The sequence below is a fragment of the Hemicordylus capensis genome, chromosome 4 (assembly GCF_027244095.1).
Source record: "Hemicordylus capensis ecotype Gifberg chromosome 4, rHemCap1.1.pri, whole genome shotgun sequence".
In the NCBI taxonomy this organism is placed as follows: domain Eukaryota; kingdom Metazoa; phylum Chordata; class Lepidosauria; order Squamata; family Cordylidae; genus Hemicordylus; species Hemicordylus capensis.
This window is the reverse complement of record NC_069660.1, coordinates 94,850,668-94,869,694: the sequence shown is the minus strand read 5'-3', so window position 1 is coordinate 94,869,694 and position 19,027 is coordinate 94,850,668. Positions and strand designations below refer to the sequence as shown.

The 19,027-nt window shown below is 45.2% G+C and overlaps 1 protein-coding gene across 7 annotated transcripts in view; it reads right to left on the bottom strand.

Moving 5' to 3' along the window:
* The window catches only part of CPT2 (carnitine palmitoyltransferase 2), a 24,388-nt gene extending 5,361 nt beyond the window's left edge, over positions 1–19,027 (bottom strand). The window contains exons 1-6 of one of the 7 annotated variants that reach the window (XM_053247174.1): positions 7,797–7,876; positions 4,162–4,242; positions 3,737–3,843; positions 2,366–2,637; positions 1,851–2,086; positions 61–1,365 (exon numbers count right to left, since the gene is read on the bottom strand). In XM_053247174.1, the coding sequence (XP_053103149.1) occupies positions 61–1,351 (1,291 nt within the window). In that variant the 5' untranslated portion in view covers positions 1,352–1,365; positions 1,851–2,086; positions 2,366–2,637; ... (1 more) ...; positions 4,162–4,242; positions 7,797–7,876. Of the gene's footprint in view, positions 1–60; positions 1,366–1,850; positions 2,087–2,365; positions 3,691–3,736; positions 3,844–4,161; positions 4,243–7,796; positions 7,877–8,511; positions 8,836–18,606 lie in introns of those variants that run through there. The other 6 variants (XM_053247175.1, XM_053247177.1, XR_008306412.1 and 3 more) reach the window with 6 other exon arrangements.

The window sequence follows — 19,027 nt, the reverse complement described above, 5'->3', positions numbered from 1 at the left end:
ATAGTCATAGTTACCGAGCAAACTGATGAGAAGATTCTCAGCTTTCACATCCATACTTACCCATAGCAGCTTCTTTTGTGAGCTGCCCATGATACTTTGAGCACTCTGCAATCATCTCTTTCAGTTCTGCTGCACTGTGTTTGGATGACTTTCTGACTAAAGCCTCGGCACATTTCTTTGTATAAATTGAGGCAGGACGGATGGTTTCAGTGCGACCATGTTTGAACGCTGCTGTGCTGCAAGATTCATAGGTGGCAACAGTTTGGCCATATTGCCGTAGAAAAGCCACCTGGAACACAAGCTGAGCTATGGCATCAGGACTTAGCTTCTGCTGCTTCAAGAAGTCCTTGCCCCCTCGTTTGAACTGAAGGGTCTCAAAAGTCAGCGTTTTCACAGTAGCATCAAAGTTTTGTTTGGCTTTGGTAATTCCTTCTTTTAAAGCATCATTCAGTATAAAGTTTAGTTTCTGCACAGCTTTGGAAGAATCAACGGCAGCTGGCTGAGACTGGGATGTGACAGCAGGTGTCTGAGTGCTGTCTTTAAACACTTCATTTTGGAATCTCAGCACAGCCACACCGTCTCCCCAGGAGTGTTCAAAGTGGATTGCTGCAGTGCCGTCTTTGGTTAAAATAAGGTTAAATGATTTGTCATACCATCTGTTGATGCCATCACCATGGAGCATGGTATGGGACAAGTGGGTGAAGTCTTTAACTGGAAAGTCATCAAGGCACAGACAGAATACTGCTGAATCCACTTTTCTTAGGGCTTCCTGATTACCACTATTAAGTAACTCCTGTCTCAGCACTGCCCATGCATCCCGGTTCTCACTAGTCAGGCATGCAAGAGGGAATGCAGGAATCGGGCTGTTGTCGGAAAGGATGTATTTTAGGTGTGCTTGAATTTCTGAAGGCTTCACTATATTTCCATCTTTATCCATTACATCAAATATATAGAAGTTCCCATTTCTGAGCACCAATAAATGCCTCTCATTTTCATCTGTAAATAGCGTGTCTTTGTGGTGTTTAGGCAATCGTGTGGAATTGAAAAGCCTGAAGTACTGCGACATGTCTAGCGGGTAGGCATTTACCATGTAGGCACCAAACCATGAGAGAGATGAAGGCACGAATCGAATAAACCTTTTAAAAGCTTGAGTGTCACTTTTGGATGGGTTGAGATGAAAAACCTCTGGCTCTAAAAAGCCAGCCCTGAGAGTCTTCAAGAAACGCAAAGCAGAAACAGTCATGTTAGTTGCTCTTATGAGCTGGTCATTATATTCAGCTTTGGGATCAGGATTGAAAGCCATGAATGGATTATAATTCAAAACGACCGATTCACGTGCCTTTAGGTACATATCAAACCAGGGACCTAGAAATTGAGAAGTGATTAAAATAATCAAACATAGACCTCCAGGCAAAGAAGTTGCATTACAGGAGATGCCGCAAACCTATTCATGAGGAGAACCTTCCATTTTTATTTGTGGTCTATATGGTGTGATAGATACAAGTTAGATGGTGATGCTCCTGCAATCATAATAACATAAGAACAACCCTGCTGGATCAGGCCCAAGGTCTATCTAGTCCAGCATCCTGTTTCACACAGTGGCCCACCAGATGCCTCTGAGAAGCCCACAGGCAAGAGGTGAGGGCAATTCCTCTCTCTTGCTGTTGCTCCCCTGCAACTGGCATTTAGAGGCATTAGAGGCTGGAGGTGGTCTATAGCCACCAAGCTAGTAGCTTCAGCCCAAATGAATCTTTCACTAATCTTTTCTTCTATGGAGAAGAGGTGGTCTATATACAGTATTATTTTAGGAGTCCAATATCCACTCAAATTTGTTCTCCTCTTTAGCCTACCATTATGTTGTCTTTGCAGGAAAACCAAAAATCAAACACACTAGCTTCTTTTCCCTTCTGCCTGTCTCTTGTGCTCCTTCCATCTGATCTTCCTTTGTCTCCACTGTTCTTTCCTCCAACTTTTCTGCACAAGGCTCAGTTCCTCAGCCATGGTTTCACTTTTATCACTGTCTTCATTCTAGCCACTACAGTAAGTGAGTTTTATATTTGGTTTAAAATCTTCACGAATGCGAGGGCTGTAAAGTAAATTATAATGGAAGATTAAAGATTAAGTTTCACAAAGTCTGGGTAATAAAACAAGTACATTAGAACAATTTTCAGGCTATATATTTTACACCAGTCAGTGAGTAGTTTTAATTATGCAATGAGTTATAACATTGAGAAAAATGGTGATGTTTACACCAATACTCTTCTTTGTACGCACTTCTACTCTCCATGGATATTTTAATAAGCTCCAACCTCATTTACACAAGAAAAGTGTATACACGGCTAAATAATAAATAAAAACAACTAACCTAAATGCTATACGCTTTCTCTTGCTTGCTTTCTCTTTCTCCTTTATTCTATTACACTCGTCTCTTTTTCTTTATTTTCTCATCTTCCTCTGTCTGCATCTTTCCTTTTCTTGTTCTTTGATTTTAAAAGACAGTTCTTTTTTAAAAAGTTAAAAGGCTGAAGAATGGTTTCTTCCCTCTCTTTCTCTCTCTCTCTCATCCTATCCACCTCTTCAGAGGCAAATAGTTTCACAGTTGTGACCAGGATTCTCTGAAGATGTTACTTCAGCATCCTGAAATAGATTTATAATTGTTTTGATACATTAATTAGATCACTTCAGTAACTTTTCCCTCCACTACTATTTCCATTTCAAAGTTAGATCCCCTTTTACAACAGCAGTAGTTCACCCCTTCACCACTCGCATTTTTCCAAGGCAGGTTAGAGGAATAAAGAGCTCAGTTCACTGATCTGTTTAGTCCAGTACAGTCCAGTTTAGTTCAGTACAGTCTGTTCCAGTGCACAACATTTCTCTAAAATTCCCAGCAATTCTCAACCTTGATATCAGAAATTTGCCTGTACAAACATCAGTATCTCTCTAGTTGGAAGAAGTCTAAGCCATCATATTCCTGTGTGATTATCAAAAATTCCCAATTCAGACTTATGAAAACTTTGTAAACAAGAAGATACCACTATATCTGCACACCCAGAAGTGCCCAGAGTAATTAATTATGCTTCAATGAACCTTCTCCCACCTTTGATATTGCTGATACTGCAATTATTGTATTCTGTAAGTGTAATGCAGTCTGGCTCAAAATTACTTGCCAAATGCAGACATTTTCAGGACATTGTGCTACTTACGAATAAAGATTAAGTCAACTGTTTTTGGAGAATTAATTATAACATTTCAGAAAACTACATTCAGTGTACATTCTTCTAATCAGAAAGTCTTCAATGTAATGCACTCAGGCCCTAACATATTTACCTGAAATTAAGAGTTAGTTCACAGTGCATGTTGCCCATCACTCAACGGCTACAGCATCAGATGGTGAACTGCTTGCATGAACAAACCATCACAATGATCTTCCCTAATATCTCCATAAACACGACTGACATACTGAATAAATTACTCAACAGAACTACTCAGGAGTCACGCTAACGGACTACTAAATTTCAATATGACTTCCTCTAGTAAATTTGGTCAGGATATCAGCCATTGGTTTTCAAGTCCTTTCACACATTCAGCCGTGACTCAAGTGCTGAGTAACCAAGTTATACTTTTGTGTAAGAGGCAGTCCATTGTCTCAAGTTTGTTCAAGATCTGTTCACAGCTCAGAAGCATGACAAACATTGTCATCAAGAGTACAAGTAAAGTTTTGCAATGACTTCCCTACCTGAAATATAACTAGTATGTTTATTTTGCTTGTCTTGTGCAACCAGCCGTTCATGTAGCTCTCTACCTGTTCCGTTCCCAAAGTTGACTGCAAGTTGTTCAGTTCTCCTATAAATAAATAAAAAATAGAAAAACTGCTTTTTTCCCCCCCTGAAACAGTAATTAGGATGAAAATGTTAATGAATGCTGTAAAATAACTTGAGCCCAATCCACTAAATGTTTGTGCTCCACTAGCATGACCCCTTCCCCATACTCAACCAGTTGCAAAATCTCCAGTTTGCAAATGAGGAAGTAGTAGTAGTTTCGGCTTTGCATTGAGTGGCAGGGCTCAAGTGCCTGTTTTGGCTAGCAGGGGGAAGAAGGGATTCTGCAAGCATAGCACAGAATCGGTCTGGACTAGGCACTTGATATCCTCTTTGTTCTTACCTGAATTGATCATCATCTAAGAGAGGCTTTTGAGCATTAAGGTATCTTCTAATTGTGTCTTCAAGTTTTGGAATGGGTAAACTAATGGGGAAGATGAGAGGAAATAAAACTGTATGAAGAGTAATGGTAAGCATTCTACAACAGAGAAAAACGTTTTTATTTGAGATTAGTCTAACAATTTATAAATACAAAATACACAGTAAATACATGTATAATCTTTTACTACTACTCTTACACTTTTGGAGTGGCTTTGGCTATAAATGTAAATAAAAACAATTTTTCATCCAAGTTTTAAAGTATTTAACTGCTCTGAAATTAGGAGATTATATTATTGTTTTTAATTTATTACACTTATATATACTATATTGACAATCATAAAGTCTCAAGGTGGTTTACAAAATAATTAAAACAATCAAAAACATCCATCAAAAGCCTGGTTAAAGAGCTATATTTTTAAGGCCTTCCTGAAGGCTGCCAAAGATGTTGGACCTTGTATCTGAGCAGTGACTGAATTCCAGTGTTCAAAGATGGCTACATAAAAGATCCAACACCAAGTCACCGCCAAACACTATTGTGAAGGTCCTGAAACTAAAAGTGTGATACTGTGTGCTTGTTTACTCAAAAATGACCCCCCGAAATCCAGTGGCAGTAGCTGACATGTTGCACAGTGAAATGCAGGTGGTTCTGAACTGCCTGAATTGTTGCAAGCACCTAAAGAAAACACCACTGCTCATGTGCAAATATGACTGGCACAATTGTACTTCCTCAATGCTACTTCCTAACCTACCTCGCAGGGTTGTTGTGAGGAGAAACATAACTATGTACCACGCTCTGGGCTCCTTAGAAGAAGAGTGGAATATAAGTGTAAAAAATACATACATACATACATACTTAGATTGGTAATAATGTACTGTAAATAGCATCACAGTATTTGCAGTACATTATTTAAGTATTAAATATTTGTGCAAGAGTGTCAGCATTTTCTTAGGTGCCCACAGCAACATGGGTGATTCAGAATCATCTACACAACTTGTTAGCCATTAGCTCCCATGTAAGACGGCAGGAGGTTTCATAGAAGTTTATGATATCACCCCCCACACACACGAGTTCACAATAAATATTTAACATAAATACTGTCTCTTTTACCAGTGTCATTACTTGGGAGTGTCTTGCTGAGAAGAAAGATTAGTGAAACATCTTGACACACAATCCTCAGAAATCAGATTCCACTCATTTTGATGGCATTTGGGTACATTTAAGAACTTGACTATGCTATTTACAGCACAATCCTAAATGTTTATGCAAATGTAAGTTCCCCTTTCTTACATTTTGCGTGGTAGTTATAACAAGCAGGTGTAAGTGCATATGGAAACTATTACATTGATGGTGTATGTTTCAGTAAGGAGTGCTGTCATCAAATCACTCCCTGCTTTTAGCACGAACCTTTCCCCTACATACTGTACTTAAGCCCGAGGGCAGGAAGCTTCTTATTAAAAGGAAGTTTTTCACATCCAGCTTTTACTACACATCTTCTCTGGAATGAAGGTATGCATTCACATATCGGCCACATTTACTCCAAAGTCCCTGAAAGCGATTGGGGTGCATTTCACACACAATTCGATGTTTTTATTGAGCATTAGTGTGTTGCCAGATTTATATCCTGGGTTTAAAAATCCACTTTGTGTGTCGGGTTTTTGAGGCAACTTCAAACTCACAGTAAACCCACGGTAAAGCCTGTTTGTCTGGGGAAGCTCCAACTGCAAATCAGATTTTGCTCTACATTGTTTTAGGGAGCTGCACGAACCTGTTCGGAGACCCTTTTACAGGCCTCCGAACAGGTTCGAACACTGGCCAGGAGAGGAGAGCTGGTCTGGTGGTAGCAAGCATGACTTGTCCCCTTAGCTAAGCAGGGTCTGCCCTGGTTGCATATGAAAGGGAGACTTGATGTGTGAGCACTATAAGATATTCCGCTCAGGTGATGGAACCGCTGTGGAAAGAGCAGAAGGTTCCACATTCCCTCCCTGGCTTCTCCAAGATAGGGCTGAGAGAGATTCCTGCCTGCAACCTTGGAGAAGCTGCTGCCAGTCTGTGAAGATAATACTGAGCGAGATGGACCTATGGTCTGACTCAGTATATGGCAGCTTCCTATGTTCCTATGAAGTTGCTATGGCGGGGTGTGTGTGTCTGCCTTTAAGGGTGGGGGAGGATACACTTACCTCCCCCCCACCTGCTGGCGCTCCCCTGCCACCCTGTTGCCCCCTTTACTGGATGTAACTGGAAGTACTTGATGCGCCTGTGCACGAGTACTTCTGGTTACATCCAGTAAAGGGGGCAATAGGGTGGCAGGGAGGTACGCTGCTGCCCTGGTGAACTTTTAGGAAATTCAATCAATTCCCATGAAATTGATTGCCAGGAAATCTAGGACCAGCAAACAGAAGTACTTTTTCACACCACATATAATCAACTTGTGGAATTCTCTGCCACAAGATGTGGTGTTGGCTACTAGTTTGGATGGCTTTAAGAAGGGTTTGGATAACTTCATGGAGGAGAGGTCTATCAATGGCTACTAGTTGGAGGGCTGTGGGCCACCTCCAGCCTCAAAGGCAGGCTGCCTCTGAGTACCAGTTGCAGGGGAGTAATGGCAGGAGAGAGGACATGCCCTCAACTCCTGCCTGTGGCTTCCAGCGGCATCTGGTGGGCCACTGTGTGAAACAGGATGCTGGACTAGATGGGCCTTGGGCCTGATCCAGCAGGGCTGTTCTTATGTGAATCCTCCCCTGCCCTTAAAGGCAGACACACACACACCCGCCGTCAAACCAGCCCCCGCTGGTTCCGTGCACATCCCTACATTGTTTGACATGTCACTTATAAGGGCATAGTTTCAGTGGTGGCATGTCTTTTTTCACGTTAGCAGCAAGTAATCTAACCACAGACTCTCACAGTACTCCAGATCCAAAGTTTTCATTAACAAGAGATTTTCACTTCATCTCAGTGCCTCCAATGAGATAGCATCTTCCCCTCTCCCAAGTCCCCTGCATATGCAGAGGCAGGGGCATAACAAGGCTGGAGTGGGCCCAGAGACAAAATTTTTAAATGGGCCCCTCGCTGATACACACACGCACACTTCACAATATATAGTCATGTGACTTGTCTCTGGGGGACCCCTTGAGGCATGGGGGGGCCCCAGGCAGCCGCCTCCCCTTGCCTAATAGTAGTTACGCCCCTGTGCAGAGGCATCAACAACAATCATAAATCACAGCTGGCTACCAAGGCCTGCCAACATTTGTGGCCTCTTAGTTTAATGCCTACACTGGAGCACTGTGTATATTGTACACTGCTGCTCCAAACAGCAGTCAGTTTGCTCACTCAGTGCTGCTATGCCCAAGACCAAATTGTGGTTGCTGCCTGCAGATAAACAGACTGTTACATGTGGGTGCAGATTACTTAGTCAACAGAAACTGGTGGCCCACAGCTCAAATCCAGCCCCTTAAGAAACCTACCTAACCTCCAGGAGGTGGGGTTGTGCTGTCTGTGATGTCACATGTGCTGCATCTTTTAAGAACTGCTTAAAAGGGAGAATGCCACCAGGAGCCAATTTTCCCCATCACAATGCTGCAACGATGGAGAAACCATACCTCGCACAATGTGCCTATGTGAAAGTTTTGAGAGGGACAGGAGTTCTCTTCTGTCCCAGCATTAGCAACTCCTTGGGCACACAGGTTAGTTTGTTACCAGACACCGAGCCTGAAACCAGCTTGGGGGGTGGGGGTGCGGAGGCGGGGCGGGGGCAGTGTTCCTTATAAGAGAGATTCCCAGATGTTGACTGCAACTCCCAGCATCCCCAGCTGCAATGGCCTTTGACTGGGGGTTATGGGAGCTGTAGTCAACATCTGAGAATCCCTCTTACAGGGAACACTGGGAGAGAAGCAGGCAAACTGCCCTGGAAGCCCTCGACATATTGGTTCAATATTAACCACATCGGGGGAATTGCAAGACGAGGGCGGGCCGCAGGGCTATGCTCTGCCTCAGGGCCACCTCTTTGCGACCTCATGCCTCCAATGCTAGCTGTATGTAAGGGGAAAGGGATGGACTCTGCGCATGTTGCGACACTCGCTCGACTATTCCCCGCAATCGTTCACGGTTGCGTGCTGACCGTGAAAGGCAGTTCCCCGGGCTAAGTCCTATTGAGAGGGCAGGAGTTGGGAGGAGGGTCTCCACCGAGCGGAGCGCGAAAGCGAAGACAGAATGGGAGAGGAGGTCTGCGGGAAACCAGCTGACCGGGAAAGGCCAGGGAGCCGAAGGCCGAGCCCCGCAATTTCATTTTGGTCTCCCGAGGAGGCGCCACCTTACCGAGGCAGACTCTTTTGATAATGCATGGTGGGGACGAGGCTGCGGTGCAAATATTCGGAGCCGTCTTGGCTGTAGCTTCTCCCAGGCCCAGCAGGAACAGGCGGAAACGGAGCGGTTGAAGCCCCACGAAAGCGAGAGAGCAGCAGCACCCGGCTGGCCATTGCAGAGGCAAAAGCGTTTCCAACAACACAATAATCCTCTTTCCCCTCCGGGCCTCTGCTACCTTTTCACCCGGTAGTTCCAGCCGCAATCGTGGGAGACACCGGTGCCCGCCCCTGGGAGGAGTTACACAGCAGCAGCAATGGGAGCGCCTACATGTCACTGATATCAGGCGGGTCTTTTGCTGGCGGAAGGGAAGGTTTCTTAATGCCTCCTTTCCGTGCGCATATAGCCTCCCTCCCTGGTACCACATACACAATTGAACTAATCCATACAGATAATTGCCAGGGGTGGAGTGGAGAGGGGACCCGCAGGGACAGAGCGCGCGGTACTTCTCGGCTTCTCTGGCTGTTGGGGTGGCTATGGAGGCTGTCAGGGACAGGGAGCGCGCCTGCACTTCTGAACTGGCAACAACTTCGCTAATTATTGCCGTGGCACCGCCAGGACTAACGCGTATTGTGGCATCGGTTTTCGTGAACCAGAACCCCTTTCCTCAGATGCATGAAGAGTTATCCTCAAGCAACAGAAAAAGGTGGGGGCGGGCCGTCAAATTCAAGAGGACCAGACTGATACTGCCATGCAAAACTCAGATGTATAGCTTAGGTACAGTCGCAATTTAGGTTAGTACGAGGAATAACAGTCTAGCTTTTCCCCAGGGCTGTCCGCAGCGGGAAGAGCACGCGCTTGAGCTCCTGCGCTCAAGCAGTTCTCCTGGAGGGGAGGACGCGAGCGCGAAAAGCGCCCCATCCATGGCCGGCCTTCCCGACTCCGGGGCTGGCTGCAGGCGAGCTCCAGGCTCGTCCCCACCCCGCCGCTGGGAACCAGCAGGAGCCCTCGCGCGGGCGGCAGCAGCGCCGCCTCTGCGAGAGAGGAGCCCTTGCAAGAGCACCGCCAGCTGGCGCGGTGCTTCCCACCCCCACCAGTCATGGGCAGCGGGAAGGAGCAGCAGCAGCAATGGCACCCCTGGCCTCGCTGCAGCTCACCCTGCAGCATCACTGGCACGGCGGAGCCATCTAATACGGGGGAAATAGTGTCCCTGACAGAACAGTCATTTCGCCCTGGAAATAAGGGAAGCCCGAGTATTCCGGGACAGTTGAGGGAAGGAACCCTACCGCAATCTCAACTGAGTAATCTGGAGTAGATCCTATACGGATGTTCTTTATCTTTCCTCCAAAATTTCACTTCTTTTGCTACTAAGATTCTAAGGGGGAAATGTTCAAAGTGTCAGTTTGTCATTTATTCACAAAGATCGGGTCACTCTTCCCTAGTAAAAGAATATAACTTCGGTCCAGGAAATTTACGGTAGGTTCAAATCTCACCTCTGCCATTGGTCTTGGACAAGACACAATGTAAAATAGGATAAACAGTATTGCAGGGTTGCCATTAAAGCTCTCTCAGTAAATAAAGACAGTCTAACTCATCTTTAGTTAGTAAGAGTTTCAGAACATTAGTACAGACTCTGTAGCAGTGTTTAGTAGCAGACACTGCCAGCTACAATTATGGGTGATGCAGATGAATGACAAAGGCATGAGTAATTTTTTCCATCAAAGTTGCAGTACAGGAATGACGGTAGGCGAGACCTATAGATAATTCTAATAAATAAACTGCTAGATAACTTACCTGGGAAAGGGGATAAATAGTAGAGGAGGCGCCTTTCCAACTTTGCAAACTTGGGAGTTAAAATATAACAACACAAATTGCAGTACTTTGCTCTTCACTGTTTTGATTATCCAGGGGGTCTTGTGAGTGAGTGAGGATACACATTCTGGCTGTGTGTGAATCAGGATGTATTTCCAGTGCTTTTATACATCATGAAATCAGCTTTTATGCATATTCCTGTTAAAATTAATCTTCCTACTAAAATTAATCTGGAGACCATTTTGATTATATTATTTTGACTATATATTTGGGGTTTACTTCCAAGTAAACATGTATTTTATCAAGCAGTAAAGGTCCTAATATTGACAAGTCCTGATACTGACATAAATTTTGGTACTCTGGATTGTTCCTGGTTTGCTTGGTTTTGTTTTGGTTTTGGTCTGCTCATTTTTCTCTCTCTTCTGAATCTACATTGGATCCTTTTTATGATAAACTTATTATGCACAGAACAGTCTCCCCTCTGCTTAATTTTCAACTTTCCAAACAGCCATTAAACGTATGAAATTAATGAGCAGAAAGCATGCTTGCATCTGGATCATGGATTTTTAAGAGGCCTTATTAGTGTCAGTCTTTTTTCCTTCTGTCTAGAAAATAGTATATTTTAAAAGTTATACTCAAGAAATCCATTCTATGTTCAGAGGTTACATCACTTGAGTATAACTTTTAAAATATACTATTTTCTAGACATAGCAACATAGCAATACCAGGGGATAGCAGAATAGAAGAAAAAGAAATAGAAAAACTAACAAAATACAAAGATCTACAAATTGAAATTGAAAGGCTGTGGCAGAAGAAGACCAAAATAATCCCAGTGGTAATTTGTGACCTAGTTGCAATTCCAAACCAACTCAACACCAGAGGGGCCACAGAAATCACCATCAGCCAGTTACAAAAAGCAACATTACTGGGAACAGCCTATATTCTACGACAATGTCTATAATAACAGCAACAACACTGATAATAAAATTCAGCCATCCTGGTCCTTGGGAAGGACTCGATGTCTGGAGAAAACAAATCAGTCAATAACACCTGTCTGACTGTGTGAATAAATAATACGGTAATAATAATCATCATCATCATCATCATCATCTTCCCTAGCACCCAGGGCCAGAATCTGTCAGATTGGTCTGAATTGTAAGCGATTTAAGACACCGGCTGAGTCAGGGCACTATTTCACCTCTAGAGGTCAAGATAAAGGCCCTTGCTCACCACACACCCCTCTTAATTTGCGACTAGGGGGCAGAAATGGGTTTCTGACCTATGTTGAATAAGGGCTTTCGAGGGCTTCCCCTTTTGAACGTTGAACACGAATAATAACCCTTTAGCAACAATTTTGAATGTTTCAAACTTTTAAACCACTGGGATTTAGAATATCGTAAGTTTATCTTACCCCTATCCTTAAATTTATTTATTTATTTCATCACTGGTCGCATTCAGGGGTTGTCCTCAAAGGGACCTCTGGACAGGGCATCCGCTGTATTGTCTTCCCTTGTATGTTATCCACCTTGAAATTGTACTCTTGCAGGGCAAGACTCCATTGCACAGTGTGTGTGTGTGTGTGTGTGTGTGTGTGTGTGTGTGTGTGTGCGCGCGCGCTGGGCCTCTTTCAGCCACTTCAGGCGGAAAGAGGCCTCCTTCAGGTCTATTCTGAGTTTGAATCGGCGCCACCACAAATAATGATGTAACCTTTCTAAGGCATAAACTATAGCAGAGTATTCTTTTTCAGACACCAACCAATGTGCCTCTCATTCTGACAATGTCTTACTAATAAAAACCATGAGGTGCAGTACTTGATCCAGCACTGAACTGGGTCATGCCTCTCTCTGAAGCATCAGTTGTTAAGGTAAAGGGCTGTTCATAGTCAGGAGCTTGCAAAATGGGGCTGCTACTGAGGGCTGCTTTAAGTTGTTCAAAGCCAGTTTGACACTCCCTGGACAGTACCACCTCATCTATCTATCTGTCTGTCTGTCTGTCTATATTTCTCTAAGGCGTATCCATCGCTAATCTCATGCGTGGCAACTCTCGCGAGATTTCACGAGTGAGGGGAGGGGGAGAGCAAGGTGAGTGGCCAGCGAGAGAAAGTGGCAGTCAGGCTGGCGGCAAGAAGAAGTGGCGGCCAGGCTAGCTGTCGGGGGAGAACAAACTGAGGCTGCAGGGAGGACAGGAAGAATGGCTGAAGGGATGGGGGGAGAGACAGGGAGAACTAGGGGTGCAATTGGTCTGCGCCAGGTAGTTAGGTTTATTTTTCTTGGTGAAGTTGGTGAGGGCTGCTGCAATTTTACTATAGTTCATCACAAATTTGCGATATTACCCAGCCAGTAACAGGAAAGATTGCACCTGCTGTTTCTTCTTAGGGATGGGCCATACCTGGATAGCCTCTACCCTGACCTCCAGAGGTTAAATGGTACCCTACCCAGTGTCCTAAATAGGTTACCCAATTCAGCCCAATCTGGCATTTTTTGGCCTTAATCATGAGTCCAGCATTTTTGAAGCATTGGAACACTGCCTCCAAATATTCCAGATGTTGTTCCTAGGTACAAGAAAAAATGACCACATCATCCATTTAGGCCACAGCAAAGTCACTCATCACACCCCCTGAGTAGCTCACTGACCAACCTTTGGTCAATGAAGTCCAAAGGGCAGCACATTAAATTCATACAACCCATGATGCGTAGTAAAAGCTGTCTTCTCCTTATCCTATTCAGTTAAGGGTACTTGCCAGTAGCCTTTCCTCAAGTACAGTGTTGAGATGTACTTGGCTTCACCCTACTGTTCTGAAAGATCATCAGTGTGTGGCATGGGGAACTGGTCTGGTTTGGTCCTTTTGTTGAGTTCTTGGTAATCTACACAGAAACCAATTTCACCTCCCAATTTGGGGACCAAGACAACAGGGGAGGCCCATGGACTTTTAGAGAGCCAGATAATGTTCAGGGCCTGCATCACCTCAATTTCTTTTTCAACAGCTCTGTGCTTCTATTGAATGGGGCAGCTAAGTAGTATCTGAGATGAACTGGCTTTCTGTTACCAGTGTCTATAGAATGGAAGGCCACATGCATATACCCTGGCTGTGTTGTGAACTGGTCAGAGAACAGCTGGCACAGCTGCCAGGCTGCCTCCTACTGCTGGGGATTTAGAGTAGGGGTCCACAAGAGCTCATTTATTCCACCCTCGTGGCGAACTCCTAGGCAGATATAATCAGGGACCTCCAGTCCTTCTGCCAAAATCTGCTGTAATATTGAACACCATTGCCTCTCGGGAGTGGTAGGGTTTGAGGGTGTTCACATGATAGAACCCTGGCTTGAGTCAGGTTCCTGGAAATGCTACATATTTATTTTCCCCACCCTTTCTTTGATCTGATATGGACCTTCCCAGGCAGCGTGTGTTTTGTTGGCTTGGACTGGCCCAAGGATGAATACCTGTTCTTCCGGTTTCTAGGGTGTGCACTCAGGCATGAGCATGATACCATCTCTTTTGTTCAGCTTGAGTTTCTTGCAAGTTCTAATGAGCAATTTGCAGTCTCTCATGGGTGTTCTGTAGTTCATCTACAAAATCCAGGATGTTAACCTTCTGGGGGGGTCTCTCCCCCCTCCCACTGAAGATGGTTTAGCTCCAATGGCCCCAAAACATAGACAGGTTCAAAGGGGGGAAATCCGAGGCTAAGGTATGGCACTGCTCTGTAAGCAAAAAGGAACTGTGGCAACACCCAGTCCCAATTATTGGAGTGCTTGTGAATAAACTTCCAAACTATTATGCCCAGATTTCCATTAAATGTTTCCACTAAACCATTTGTTTGGTGATGGTAAGGGACTGATGTAACATGTTCCACACCATGTGTAGCCCATACATTCTCCATTCTGGGATCAATTATGGGATCAGAAGAATGGGATCTAAGCTGTCGGTGACTGACCAGGAGAGGGATCTTGGGGTTGTGGTGGACAGCTCATTGAAAGTGTTGACTCAGCTGTGAAAAAGTCCAATTCCATGCTAGGGATCATTAGGAAGGGAATTGAAAATAAAACTGCTAATATTATAAGGCCCTTATACAAAACTATGGTGTGGCCACACCTGGAGTACTGCGTACAATTCTGGTCACCATATCTAAAAAAGGACATTGTAGAATGGGGAAAGTTGCAGAAGAGGGCAACCAAGATGATCAGGGGCCTAGAGCACCTTCCTTATGAGGCAAGGCTACAACACCTGGGGCTTTTTAGTTTAGGGGAAAAAAGGCAACTGCAGGGAGACATGATAGTGGTCTATAAAATCATGCATGGTTTAGAGAAAGTGGATAGAGAGAAATTTCTCTCTCACCCACATAACACTAGAACCAGGGTCATCCCATGAAATTGGTAGCCAAGAAATTTAGGTCCAACAAACGGAAGTACTTTTCCACACAACACATAATCAACTTGTGGAATTCTCTGCCACAAGATGTGTTGGCTACTAGTTTGGATAGCTTTAAGAGGGGTTGGATAATTTCATGGAGGAGAGGTCTATCAATGGCTACTGGTTGGATGGCTATAGGCCACCTCCACCCCGAGGCAAGATGCCTCTGAATACCAGTTGCAGGGGAGTAACAGCAGGAGAGAGGGCATGTCCTCACCTCTTGCCTGTAAGCTTCCAGCCACATCTGGTGGGCCACTGTGTGAAACAGGATGCTGGACTAGGTGGGCCTTGGGCCTGATCCAGCAGGGCTGTTCTTATGTTCATTATCCCACATAGGAAACTGGTCCCTGCATCAGTCAGGATTACTAGAGGCCAGCCTACTCTGGCAAAAATGTCTATCAGGGCTTCACCCGCAGTTTTAGCATCAATCTGGCTTAAGGCCTCAGGCCATCTAGTTGCATAGTCCACTACAGTCAACCCATACAGTTTCCCCTGAGGTGTCTTGGGTTGGATGGGTCATAAGAACATAAGAACAGCCCTGCTGGATCAGGCCCAAGGCACATCTAGTCCAGCATCCTGTTCAACACAGTGGCCCACTAGATGCCACTGGAGGAGGGCATGCCCTCTCTCCTGCTGTTACTCCCCTCTGCAACTGATACTCAGAGCCTTTGAGCCTTTGATACTCCTGCCTTTGAGGCTGGAGGTGGCCTATAACCCTCCGACTAGTAGCCATTGATAGACCTCTCCTCCATGAAGTTATCCAAAACCCTCTTAAAGTCATCCAGGTTGTTGGTTGTCACCACATCTTGTGGCAGAGAATTCCACAAGTTGATTATGCATTGTGTGAAAAAGTACTTCAGTTTGTTGGTCCTAAATTTCCTGGCAATCAATTTCATGGGATGATCCCTGGTTCTAGTGTTATGTGAGAGGGAGAAGAATTTCTCTCTATCCACTTTCTCTACACCATGCATGATTTTATAGACCTCTATCATTTCTCCCCGTAGTCATCTTTTTTCTAAACTAAATATCCACTACCACTCTCTGGAATGGAGCCTCAATGATGGGTAAAGGTTGCAGAGGGCCCTTCACCTTGTTTTTGCTGTTCCCCATTCATTGACAGCCATCACAGGTTTGGACATACTCTGACACATCCTGGCTGTATCCAGTCCGGCAGAAGTTTGGTCCTACAAAAAAACCCTCCTCTTTGTTTCTACCCACCCCCATATGTCCATTTGGGTGGTTGTGTGCCAGGCTGATAATGCATAGGTGATATTTGCTAGGCACCACTGGTTGGTTGCCTTCAGGGTTTACACCCCTCCCTGTGGCCCTTTGGAAGATACTCCCCATAAAGAAGGCCTCCCTGGGTGATGAACCTGGAATTGTGGACCCAGCTGAGAGGTGCTGGGTTGTTGCTTACCTCCTCCCAGATCTGGTCCTCTGCCTGTTCTCTTTGGAACTGCTCTGCCATGCCCCTGGGGAGCTTCTCTGGAGAGTCCTAATCTTCAAGCCCTTTAGCTGCATCTCCTCAACATTGCCGAATGCATTGGGAGTCTAGTGTTATTGGATATAGCCTCTCGACTCAGATATGACTAGGTTTCCCCTTTGCTGGTACTGGGTCCTGGGTCTGGTGCTGTTGCCTCTGCTGTTCCTTCAGAATGCACCTCAGCAGCTGGAAGGGATGGAATTGACCATTGCTGGGTAACTTGAGACAAGTGATCCAACTCCACTGACTCAGGATTCTTCTCCCTGGATGTATGGCCACCCAGACATGGTCAGCTAGATCTTCTCCAATTAGCATGGCATAAGGGCAGCCCTCCATCACTGCAAACTCCCATTCTCCTTTCCATTTTCCCCACTGAAAAAGTAGCTTGACTAGTGGTGTGTCCCCTTGATCTTTGGCACACACCATATGTACCTGGGTGGCTTTGGCAAGATGTTTTGTGTTTGACAAGAGAGGCATAGATGGCAAAGATGGTATCTCCCATATCACTCCAGGCCACCAAGGGATAGTCATCCACTCTCATGCTCACTTGTTGCTTGGGTGGAATAGCCTCTACATTGAATTTATGAGTGCCCATCTTGGGGACTTCAGTCCGCTCGGGGCTCTGTGAGTCAATCCGATTGACTTGAGCTTTAGCAAAATCCTTCTTAAAGTGCCCCACATCCCCACACTTGAAACATCTGGGAGCAAGTTTGTCAGGAAGTCTGCCCCCTGGTGGTGGAGCAGGGGTTGGTTGCCAGGTGTGCTGGCATCCCCATTCCAGCCCTGGTCCGGTCAGGGTCCTCCAACCATACGGATAGTTTTGAGTGTTCCCTGGTGTATGTCCCAGTGACCCCACCCCCAGCCTTGGAGTCTGCAATCCTCTGTACCAGCTCTCCTGCTTCTTCAATGGTCTGTGGGGCTTGATTGAAATCTTGATCTGGGAGTTCTGTCAAGAACTGCTCAACCCAAAATAGTTTTATTATGTCTTCAGGTGTCTTGATACCTGCTCAGGCTAGCCAGGTGCCAAGTGTTCTCTTTATCTTGTGTGCAAAAGTCTAGTACGATTCAGCAAACAAACTGTTTCTGGAGATTTCAAAACTTCCACCTGGCATTCTCAGGGGTAAGCCCCAGCCAGGACTTCACCATGTCCATGAACAGCCCACAGTGCTCTATGTCGTTAACTTCCATCTCTGTGGACACTGCCAACAGGGTTCCAGAGAAGCAGCATCTCAGATGGTGCATGTACTGGCTCTTCACAACCCAAAAGCCTTGGCAGCTCCTTTCGAAGTTTGAAAAGGTAGTCAACTGGATCTTCGCCCCCTCTGTACTCCCAGAAATTATACTTTCACACCGTAGTTGTAGGGAATGGTGGGTTAGCTGGTGTAGAGGAAGTTTCTCCAGTTCTAGCTGATGAGCATGCTCCTCTTCCTCTCAAGTGCCAATCATTTTAGGGCAAGTGTTTCTTCCTTCTCAAGTTTTAATAGTTTAAGAGCAAATGTTTCTTCCCTCCTGGCCTCCAACTCCAGAAATTTGAATGCTTCTTCTTTCTGAGCCTGTATCTCGAGTTTCTTTATTTCTAGCTGTTCTGCCAGCTCCCATGGAGTGGGATGGCCTGTTGGGTCAAACTCATGTCTCTGGATTTTTCAATCTCTGACCTGCTGTGCAGGAACACTCTGCTGCTCCTCAATAACATGCAATTCACTCAGCTGCCTTGCTCTACCCCGACTATCTGTTATTCCCGGTAGCTTTAAAAAACAAAACAAAACAAAACAAAAAACCTGTGTGCCTGTGCAAGTGACACTGCTGATTTGCAGAAAGAGAAGGGAGGGAGGATTGTCCACCTAGCAATATTGGCCTTTTTTGCCTTCTAGACAGGGAATAAAGTCAACTTCCCTCAAACATCTGAGTGCTCTGAGACTATGGGTTGCCCCTAGTGTCCCTTGATCCCACCCACTGCCACAATGTAGTGATGGATTTGGGTTTTTCAGTCTTCCCAGAACCTTCTGGGGGGTCCCTGACTAGTATACTGCTGCCACCACCTGTTCACAACCTGGAAAGGGTTTACTGACCCTTTACCCCTGGGGGATTTACCAGACTGGATTGAACAGGATACCCAGTCTCCCTCACAATTTCTCCAAATACCTGAAACTATAAAGTGATCACTTGGGAAATAATCTTAGAAAATTGTGCTTCCTTTGGCCTAGGGCTCGGCAGGTATGTGACTGGGGGCCCTCCTCTCCCCACTCAGGAACAATATTAAGAACTCCAAAAGCTTTATTGTTACAATGGGATATGAACTGGAGCAAATAGGGAAAAATAGAAAAAGAAGGCCTCAGCCTTATCATGCAACACAGAAAAGAAAAAGAACATACTAACACAAACTGACTACAAGTACTCTGTATCTACAATACCTTTCGTCCTGTTTCCTTGGGGCTGTTATACTCCAGAGGCCACCTGGAAGTTTTTTGCACAGCAGTTTTACTGCGAAGTTTTTGCTTTTCGCTTGCATCTCCTCTGGAATGGAGGGTGCAAGTACATATATTGGCCAGATTTCCCCAGAAGTCCCTGCGAGTTATCGGGGAGCAGTCCACACATGCAATTCGAATTTTTCACTGCACCCGAGTGTAGCCCGATTTATCTCCAGAGTAAAAAACTCCACTATTTTCAGCGTATTTTTTGAGACAGCTTTCAGTTTGCAGTAAAGCCTCCTGGTAAGCTGGCAGTAAAACCTCCAAGTTATCTCTCCAGATCAAGCTGAGCAAGACCCCAGGGAGAGACAGAGAGGCACTTTCCCACCTTCTCTTCTCTCCGTCCCCATTTCCAACCAACTTT